The 9,076-nt window shown below is 42.4% G+C and overlaps 2 protein-coding genes across 2 annotated transcripts; both read left to right on the top strand.

The window, feature by feature from the left end:
• The first annotated feature begins 193 nt into the window (after positions 1-193).
• On the top strand, positions 194-4,617 carry ccdc77 (coiled-coil domain containing 77). The gene is made up of 12 exons (XM_034587732.1): positions 194-288; positions 1,201-1,249; positions 1,647-1,833; positions 1,921-2,063; positions 2,242-2,338; positions 2,448-2,538; positions 2,760-2,848; positions 2,961-3,109; positions 3,237-3,498; positions 3,665-3,790; positions 3,883-4,035; positions 4,311-4,617. Exons 2-12 carry the CDS (start codon positions 1,215-1,217, stop codon positions 4,455-4,457), a joined length of 1,479 nt encoding a protein of 492 aa, XP_034443623.1. The 5' UTR covers positions 194-288; positions 1,201-1,214; the 3' UTR covers positions 4,458-4,617.
• Positions 4,618-5,317: 700 nt separating this feature from the next.
• hdhd5 (haloacid dehalogenase like hydrolase domain containing 5) lies at positions 5,318-8,715 on the top strand. The gene is made up of 8 exons (XM_034587733.1): positions 5,318-5,581; positions 6,197-6,412; positions 6,501-6,613; positions 7,223-7,316; positions 7,390-7,423; positions 7,514-7,688; positions 7,813-8,001; positions 8,102-8,715. The coding sequence occupies exons 1-8, from the start codon at positions 5,471-5,473 to the stop codon at positions 8,523-8,525; spliced, it is 1,356 nt and encodes a 451-aa protein (XP_034443624.1). The 5' UTR covers positions 5,318-5,470; the 3' UTR covers positions 8,526-8,715.
• Positions 8,716-9,076: the final 361 nt, after the last annotated feature.

The raw sequence follows: 9,076 nt of genomic DNA, 5'->3' as shown, positions 1-9,076 counted from the left end.
TTTAAATACTTCATTCAACATCGATTAGCTTACAAACATGGAAACTAAAATAATGATTTAAAAAAATATGTAACAACTTAAATAAAATGAGGAAAATGTATCAAATTCATCTGAAACGTTATTTAATAAAACTCGTCATACTTCACCACGCTCGGTAGTTGGCGACATAACACAGCTTCCGTTACTTAATCCCACGAAGAAGACGAAGAGGCGTGGACTTCCGGATTTCAAAAGCTTGGTAGCAACGAACAACACCAGTGTGTCTGCGAGTTTTCTAAACTGTGTCAGGTGAGTAAATAATGCTTATAAATGTTTGTTTAAATGCTAAGGATGCTTGAATATACTACTTTTATATACGTATATATACTGTAGCCCCTTCTATAGTTTCACAATGTGTAATTCCTGACAGATTATGCTGATTCTTTCCGTTAGAGGAAAACAGGAGAGACTCGTTTCTCTCTGTTATTCTCACACATTAATCCACATTGTCCAGATGAAACTGATCAAACATGAATGTTTCTAAATGATCACAGTTTTCTATTTGCAGTCGTCCCCCTCCCCCTGGCGTCCAGTCCACGTAATTCAGAGTAACTCACTGTACTGATCCAACTGTTTACATTTTAATCATCTTCATTCATCTTTCCTGTTTGGTTCTTTGATGCACTTGGTTTTATTAGATCTACAAACAAAGCAGCACGTGTCATCGTTATTTTAAGGGTCAATAGCTCTAATGACTTGCTTCTATTATTTCGTGTAAAGATTTGATATTATATTCATCATTTAAATGTTGATATTCTAATTAATTAAATTTGCTTTTTCTGTAAGACAAAGAAATTCTATAATAAGTGCTTATAACAACCATAAAGTTTTTACTGCTTGTTGGATTATGGCAACAGTCTCAAACAGACTTCTTTATATTAATATTAGTTCTCTAAAGGGACTTAAAGAGTCTGGATGTGTGAGTATATCAACATGAGCTGTTCACAGACATACTGGTATCAGCGTTGGTTTATGTCGGTATGCAGCGAAATGAAAGCTTCTATTTTTATAGAAGGAACAACGCTGAAAAGATGTGCATTTTATGTAAAGAAAACATGTCATATTCTTAATTGTAGTTCTATTTATTTGGTTCTATTCGTGTTTTCATTTCCGATATCAACGTTTAGAGACAAACCTAATTTCTTTAACTCTTGTTTTCAGTGTTTTGTGCAGGAATGGGATCTCCAACTAAAGATGCAACACCACACAGGTAAGGTTATTTAACACATGGGAGGAGAGACATTTTTGAAGAAATGTTGCTGTTGCCCTGACAGAGTCCAGTGTGAGAAGGACGTAATACTTTTAACTGAAATCTCCCCAAATGATACTTGGATTTATTTTGTCAGTCTGGTCTCCCGCTGTTACAAACCTTAATCCTGGATGAGATTAGTGTTACTCTTTAAGTAGGTTTAAACCTGCAGGGTAATCATTGATTTTCCTTGCTTGTTGTTTTTCTGCAGACATGTACAGGGTAAAACTGATACTGCAGGTCTAGAGCAAACACAGGGTCAGCAGATAGTGTTCATGTGACATGTGACATGCTACTGGACTGGTATACACAACCGTCCCCTTCCATATTGTCCTACTGGTCTATTTTCTTCCCACAGAACCAACATTAAAACCCCTGGTCGGGAACCTGACTCCCCACTACCCCCCATCCATGAGCGCTTGGCGTACCTGCGACCATCCAGGGAGCTACTGGAGTTCTACCGACAGAAGATCGCCCAGTTTGACACAGAACACGAGGACCTGCTGCAGATGATGGAGAAGTACAGAGGCATCACAGAGGACCAGGTGAGACAGAACTAGGGAGTCACCTTATGTGCTTTTGCTTTATTTAGTTTATGCCTGTATTAACTGATCTACTCTCTGTCTTGGTAGCATAAGCTACAGCGGGAGGTACGACAGCGGGAGGGAGAGATCGCTGAGCTGCAAAACGCTCTGAGTGACATGCAGGTCTATCTTTTTCAAGAGAGGGAGCAGTCTCTCCGGCTTTACGCAGAAAATGATCGACTAAAGATCAGGTGGGGGAAACCATTAGTATCTACACACCCATGGTACATCTACACATGTGTTTTGACTTGTACGCGAGAGCAACTGTTCAGTGTGAGCATGGGTATTGAATATTTGCCTTTATTACTGAATTGCCATTATTCTTCAATGTTACTTATACATCTAATCACCTGTTCACTTTCTGTACAGAGAGCTAGAGGACAGGAAGAAAATCCAACACCTTCTCGCCCTGGTTGGTCCTGACGCAGGAGAGATCACATATTTCCATCGAGAACCTCCTCACAAGGTGCACACCTCCTCACAGCAAAGGTTTTGAGTTGTTGTACTTAGGGAAAAAAGGAAGGGAAAGAATCAGCTTGGTTGACACACAAAACTGTATGTGTGATATATTTCAGGTGACTATCACTCAGAGAAACCCTGAATCCAGATTGGAGGAAAATCTCAGTCTCAGAACAACAATGTTCAGACCTTCTGTGAACAGGAAAGGTTTGATACATATAATGTTATTTCAAGTGTTTCTAATAATTTAAAAAATGTAATATAATTGTTTGTTTGCATTCTTTGATCAAGTCAATAACAATATTTGTGTGTGTTATGATGAATAATAATAGTAAAGATCTGGTTAATGTTTTATGTTTCATTTCTCAAGTAAGAAAATCAGATCACTGTTTCTGCTTATCCTCCTGACTATGTCACTATTCAATTAGAGAGTGGCAGGAGAACAAAAAACGCTGACGGGGCGAATGGAGAGAGCCTGGAACAATACAAGAACGACAACCAGACTTTGTTACTGCAGGTACAGGCCCACTTTATGGATGCATGAAATGGGATGTAGGCGACGTTTTCTCATGCAAACACGCCACAGAAACCTGCTTTTAATGCAGTCATTTTGTGTCTTACATTTCCAGGTGGAGGCACTGCAGGCTCAGATGGCGGAACAGACTCGTCTGGCCAAAGAACAGGTAGAGTCTCTGATGGAGGATAGACGGATCAAAACGGAGGAGGCATATGCACAACAGCAGAGAGACCAGGAGCGAATCACAGCTCTGACTGACAAGTGGGTCTTTTATATTTCTGGAATTATCAACACCTTTCTGCTAAATTGTCCAGATGGCCCTGGGATTTGTCTTCTTGACTCTGGATGATAATAAATCTTTCCTACTGACTTTAATTTGACACCTTAGGCTCCAGCGAACGCAGAACCTATTGTATGAGAGCACCAAAGATTTCTTGCAGCTAAAGTTTGACACACGGTCTCACGAGAAGAGCTGGATGGTGGAGAAGGACCGGCTGTTGAGGGACTTGGACTCCTGCCACAACCGACTGAGGAAAGCCGGGTTCGCTGGCACTGAGCCGGGCCGGACGTGGCAGCCCAGCAGCAGCACGGCTCTGCTCCTCCCACGGCCTCAGCCCGAGTCACAGCAGACAAACAAAGAGGGGCTCAAGGTGACATTAATTATCAGTACACATTGACTGAGATTTAAGAAGTTCCCAGTAGCCTATCTGTCTTTTTCATAGTAGAATAAATTTTGTTACCTTTTGTCCTTGATGAAGAAAGTCAGTAGCTTTGGTTTTGAAGGTTTGTTGTTCTTTACTTTGTGCTTTTTATCAGGCAATGCGGGAGGATCTGAAACAAGCCCACCGTCTGGCAGAGATGTACAGGGAGCAGTGTATTACTCTGGAGACAGAACTGTCCCAAATCCGAGAGGAGGGAGATGTTGGCAGGGAAATATTTAAGGTGCTAAAGTTGGAATGATAATCGGTGAAAATTAATGCACACCTCTGATTGATTGTTCTTAATTTTCTTAATTACTGGTTTCATGTGTGCAGGAGCGTTCAGAAAAAATGGCCAAGCGACTTCAGCTGATGACTCAGCGCTATGAGGCACTGGAGAAGAGGAGGGTCATGGAGGTGGAGGGCTTCAAGACTGACCTGAAGCACCTCAGACAGAAATTCAAAGATGTTGAAAAACAGCTTCTCAAGGTAAATAGTTTGTGGGGTTTTGCAGAAATCATATTGTTGCTTTTAATTTGATCTAATCTTTTAATCAAAAGTTTCACAAGAAAATGATTGAGGACAACGAGCTTGATTTGTTGAGATCACAAATACATTATTTAGTTGTAATAGCAAAACTTTGAGCAGACTTCTCCCCTCTGCTTTCCATACTGCTGAGAGTTTAAAAAAATAACATTTAAACTGCTTAAATATGTGTGTATAACGTATATATTCTCTACTAAGATCTTTATTTGTGTTTGAAGGTTACTCTAAACATTGGGCCCAACCAGGATCTAGCTATTCTCCATGAAGTACGTCAGACCAATGCCAGAACAAAAAAGGTTCAGGGTGAGCTGATGACGCTGAAAGCTAAAATCTATGGGCTGGAAAATGAGCTGAGATTCAGCTGAAGAATTTACTGTAATGTCTAGTGCCTGAATCTCTGTGTGGTTTATACCAGTCATGTGTGTTTGTGCCACTGTGTTTGTTACGATAGATTTTCCTATACTGTGTTTTGGACCAATAAAGATGTTTTTAAAATGATTTGAAATAAATGGACATCCATGGTTATTGAGAGTTTGAGTTCTGAGACATGACAGAGAGCCAATTTCCACAATACAAGGACCCTGTAATGTAATGGCTTGATGGAAATAAGCCATTATAGTATTTACACCTATGTCTTTTTTATAATTCTCTATATGGTAATATAAATACCTGATAGATACAGCGGTTTATCGTGGTACTAACTGCTAATACTTTTATCTGTCTTTCTACTATTAATATATCACACTGGCATCACTTTTAATAGTGAATTCGTGAATCTTTTTCAGTAAATCAATCAATCAAAAACTACATAAAATCATGATACATGCAGGGTGGTAAGAAATGAAGCCTCTATTTGGCATCTCCAACTCAACCTGCAGTCAGAGGAGAAGGTGCACAACATGGTTATTGTATTATGCTGCGATATATAAGTTTTGTATATTTAGAAGCATTTACAAAAAAGGTGTATATATATAATACATATATAATTCTTAGAAAAAGAATAAGCATAAGTATAAAAAGGAATATAAGCATACAAAAAAAAAGAAAAACGATGTATTATTTTTTTCTTGATTATTCAAAACAGAGATTACAAGAATAACAATACACAAATAAGAGAAAGAAGAAAGATGAAACTTCCGGGGGGATATTTCGTGACGTAGTAGACTAGGAAGTAGGCAGATCCCCGCTCCTCTGCGCATGCGCCTCCATTGAGCAGCGCTGTTGTGAGTGGAGACAGCTCCACTGACACCGTGAAGAAGAAGAGTTCAGCACCGACTCTGTCTGAGGGATCATGAGACACGTTCACTGACGGTCACCGTTAGCTTTAGCTTTAGCGGAGCCTCGTGTCTCGTTGTTAAACTCACCGCTGCCTGGAGCGATGCAGAGACTCGGCTCAGTGAGCAGAGTCCTGAAGCTGCTGAAGTTCAGCTGCGAGGGAGCAGCCGGACATGTCCCCGGCTCGTCCTCCGCCTCAAGACCCTACAGCCATGTAAGTGGAGGCTTCACTCAGACTTTACACACATGAAGAAGACGAGGTGAAGCAAATGACACGATCTTTTAGTCCTTTAACACAACACTAATGGCTGCTGTGCACAATAGTGTGAGATATAAGAAATGTAGGGAGCACATACACCCCCAACCTTGTACTTCTGAGTACTCCTTGTACTTCATTGGCATTGCCTAGCCCCTTACCCTAACCTCAACCATCACCCTGACCTAATTCTAACCCTAACCTAAGTCTTAAGTTCCAAACCAGCCCATTGAAAGTGAGTCAGAAAGTGAGCACTGGCCAAAATGTCCCCACTTTTCCAAAATGTCCTCACTCTATAGGTTCTAGGGTCCAAGAGGTCCTCACAGAGACATCTATCTGTACAAGTACACACACACACAAAGAGTTGATTACATCACACACTCACAACAGCAGTTATTACGATCTCATTCACCCACTTCACTCATCAGTGATTTGTCCCCTCCATTAAATCTCTGCTGTGTGATTCTTACACCCTGAGAGTAAATCCCACCCGGCTCCCTCTCTCTGAACTGATGCAATCAAGATGCCATGCTCCGCGTGTGTTATCACAGTCAATCAATGACCTTTTAACAGGTCCATCCTCAGGGCCCCGGCTCCTTCGGGCTCCTCTTCGACATCGATGGGGTGCTGGTGCGGGGCAGGACGCTCATCCCTGCCGCCAAGGAGTGCTTCAAGAACCTGGTGGACCGCGATGGGAAATACAAAGTGCCCGTGGTGTTTGTCACCAATGCTGGGAACTGCATGAGGCAGACGAAAGCCGAACATCTGTCACATCTGCTGGAGGTGGAGGTAAAACACAGTCAGATTTTCTTTTGAAGCTTCCTCAGTTTTATTTGTTTACTGTTTTTCACATTTTTTTTTCCTCTGTTCATCTCAGGTGTCTCCCGACCAGGTGATGCTGTCCCACAGTCCTTTGCGAATGTTCACCCAGTTCCACAAAATGTGCGTGCTGGTGTCTGGGCAGGGTCCGGTGGAGGAGGTCGCTCACAAGTATCCTGTCTTAACTCTGCGGCTCCTGCAGTCACTCTGGATGTTGACTTTAAAACATGTTCTGTTTATTCAGTGCACTTATGTCCTACTTTGTTATCAGTGTTTATTCTTTGTGCCCTTTGTTCCCTTTGCTTCCTGACTGTCGCACCGGAGAGTCGTCACTGATTTCTTTTACTCATTTTATTCTTAATGGAGAATTGATGGGCGGTTTGTTTCTTTTTCTCATTTGGAATAAGCTCTTATTTATTAGTTGATTCATAGTGTGAAGGTTTTACTTTTAATCTAATCAAGTTTGAGAGTAAATCAGTGCGTACGATCTCCTGTGAGAAGTGTGGAACTTAAACTGCCAGAATCAGACTCCAGTGAGTTCAAGAATAAGCTGAAATGTAAATCAGTTAAAAACACGGATCCCAACAGAATAAATCACTACTTGTGGCTGCAGAGGGCGCTGTTGCTCAGTAAAAGCGACATTGTGTTGCTTTAAAGTAAATTATACTTGAAGAACAAATTATCCAAGGAACAATCACGGTAATATCAGGGTTTTTAACATGTGCCTTGTGGCTCTTACCTCCACATGTTTGTGTTTGACTTTAACTCAGCAAACTTCAGTCTGGGCTTTCAGGATGTTGTTACCATTGATATGCTCAGAGACGCATATCCTCTTCTCGATATCGTCGATCAAGACCGAAGGCCCAAAGGCAGTGTAAGCATTCCCACTAAAGCCAGTATATGTTCAGACGTGGATGAGTATCTCACCAGTTGCCAATGTCTTACAGATTCCACCCACCAAAGGCATACGGCCGATAGACGGTATGTTTCCACTGACGGTGACCGCTGTAGCTCTTAACATTTATGACTGTATTTTATAAAACTTCTCTCCTCACCCGTTTGTTTGTACAGCTGTGATTTTATTCGGCGAGCCAATCAGATGGGAGACAAACCTGCAGCTTATTGTTGATGTGCTCCTGACAAACGGGAACCCAGACAACGCCTGGAGTTCCATACAGTACCCTCACATCCCGGTCCTGGCCTGTAACATGGACCTGCTGTGGATGGCTGAGGCCAAGGATCCCAGGTACGGTGCATGTGCGTTTAAAGATACACACAATATTATGTACATCAAACTCAAAGACACTATTAGAGGATCTGCAGGACCACAGAGTTATTATAGTAAATGTGTTATTATCCGTGTGTTACAGGTTTGGTCACGGTATGTTTCTGGTGTGCTTGGAAAGCCTGTACAAGAAGATCACAGGCCATGATCTGAAGTACGAGGCTCTGATCGGTAAACCCAGCGTTGTCACGTACAACTACGCCGAGCTGCTGGTCAGACAGCAGGCGGAGAGACTCGGCTGGACCACACCGGTGAAGAGGCTGTATGCTATAGGGTGAGAGATTGTTATCTCCTGACTTTGAATCATTTAGTTTTTCCCTTTTACTTTTACACAGAAAAACTTTGACTTTTCCTTTTATTGTCTCCATCTACAGCGACAATCCCATGGCAGACATATACGGCGCCAACCTCTACAACAGCTACCTCCAGGCTTCTCGGTCTTCCAAGGCCCAGAAGCAGGCTAAGAGTGGGGGAGGTGGTCTCGAGCCCTCGGCAGAAACTGTGGACCATGGCCCTAAGATGACATCAGCCGAGCTCGGCGGGGCATCCAGTGTATACGGGGCAGAGGAAGATCTTCCGGACAAGTGCAGCTCCATCCTGGTGTGCACTGGCGTGTACAGCAGAGACCAGCAGGAGCTGCCCTCGGACACAACGCAGACCGTCACAGAGCAACACATCTTCCACGGCCACCGGGACTTCCGCTTCGACCCCAGCCTCACACAGCCGTCCTTCGTGGTGCAGGATGTAAAGGAGGCGGTGGAGCTGGTGTTCCAGCAGGAGGGCTGGCCCCTGGAGTAGGACCAGCTCTAACACCTCCTTACCAATTGTAGCAGAAGCTCGAGGGTGTGTGTTCCGTTTTAATATAAGCTTATCCACAGGGTAGATGTAGCTGTTACTGTAGCTAATTCTTCAAGATTTTCATCAAGTGCCATAGAATCTGCTGCAAAAAACAAGTTTTAACACCAAATATATAAAGGCTATAGACGTTTTAATCCGTCATATGTTTTTTAAATTAATATATTTTTCACAAACAATACACGCCTCACTGTTTCTAATCGCCCAAACTGCACTGTATAGTCTGACGTCTGCCCTTTCTTGCCTTTGTACACAATAATATCAGATGTCCTTTACAGATAGTGTAGGCGCTGAGTTACATTCTTTTTTTTTGCAAAAACTCAGACTTGTGAAATATCTGTATGTTCAATGACCAGAGCTGAGAAATCTCTTAAGTCTAGACTGATCCAGAAAGATCTGTCGACAGTGTCGCAGATAAAGATAGATTTTGTTATTTTCTCAACAGTCTGCCAAACTAGGTCATCTTGCCTTCCCAGATACACAGACCCCAGCAG

This window comes from Hippoglossus hippoglossus, chromosome 6 (assembly GCF_009819705.1).
Source record: "Hippoglossus hippoglossus isolate fHipHip1 chromosome 6, fHipHip1.pri, whole genome shotgun sequence".
Classification (NCBI taxonomy): domain Eukaryota; kingdom Metazoa; phylum Chordata; class Actinopteri; order Pleuronectiformes; family Pleuronectidae; genus Hippoglossus; species Hippoglossus hippoglossus.
The sequence above is the reverse complement of the archived record's forward strand: the minus strand, read 5'-3'. Positions and strand labels throughout refer to the sequence as shown.

What these genes read in the sequence shown, in the direction of transcription:
- ccdc77 (XM_034587732.1), top strand. Translation starts at nt 1,215, where the DNA reads ATGGGATCTCCAACTAAAGATGCAACACCACACAG. An exon ending in AATGATCGACTAAAGATCAG is followed by an intron (nt 2,064 to 2,241) that starts GTGGGGGAAACC and finishes CTTTCTGTACAG; the next exon opens with AGAGCTAGAGGACAGGAAGA. An exon ending in ATCACAGCTCTGACTGACAA is followed by an intron (nt 3,110 to 3,236) that starts GTGGGTCTTTTA and finishes TTGACACCTTAG; the next exon opens with GCTCCAGCGAACGCAGAACC.
- hdhd5 (XM_034587733.1), top strand. Translation starts at nt 5,471, where the DNA reads ATGCAGAGACTCGGCTCAGTGAGCAGAGTCCTGAAGCTGCTGAAGTTC. An exon ending in GTGGAGGAGGTCGCTCACAA is followed by an intron (nt 6,614 to 7,222) that starts GTATCCTGTCTT and finishes AGCAAACTTCAG; the next exon opens with TCTGGGCTTTCAGGATGTTG. An exon ending in AGGCATACGGCCGATAGACG is followed by an intron (nt 7,424 to 7,513) that starts GTATGTTTCCAC and finishes TTGTTTGTACAG; the next exon opens with CTGTGATTTTATTCGGCGAG.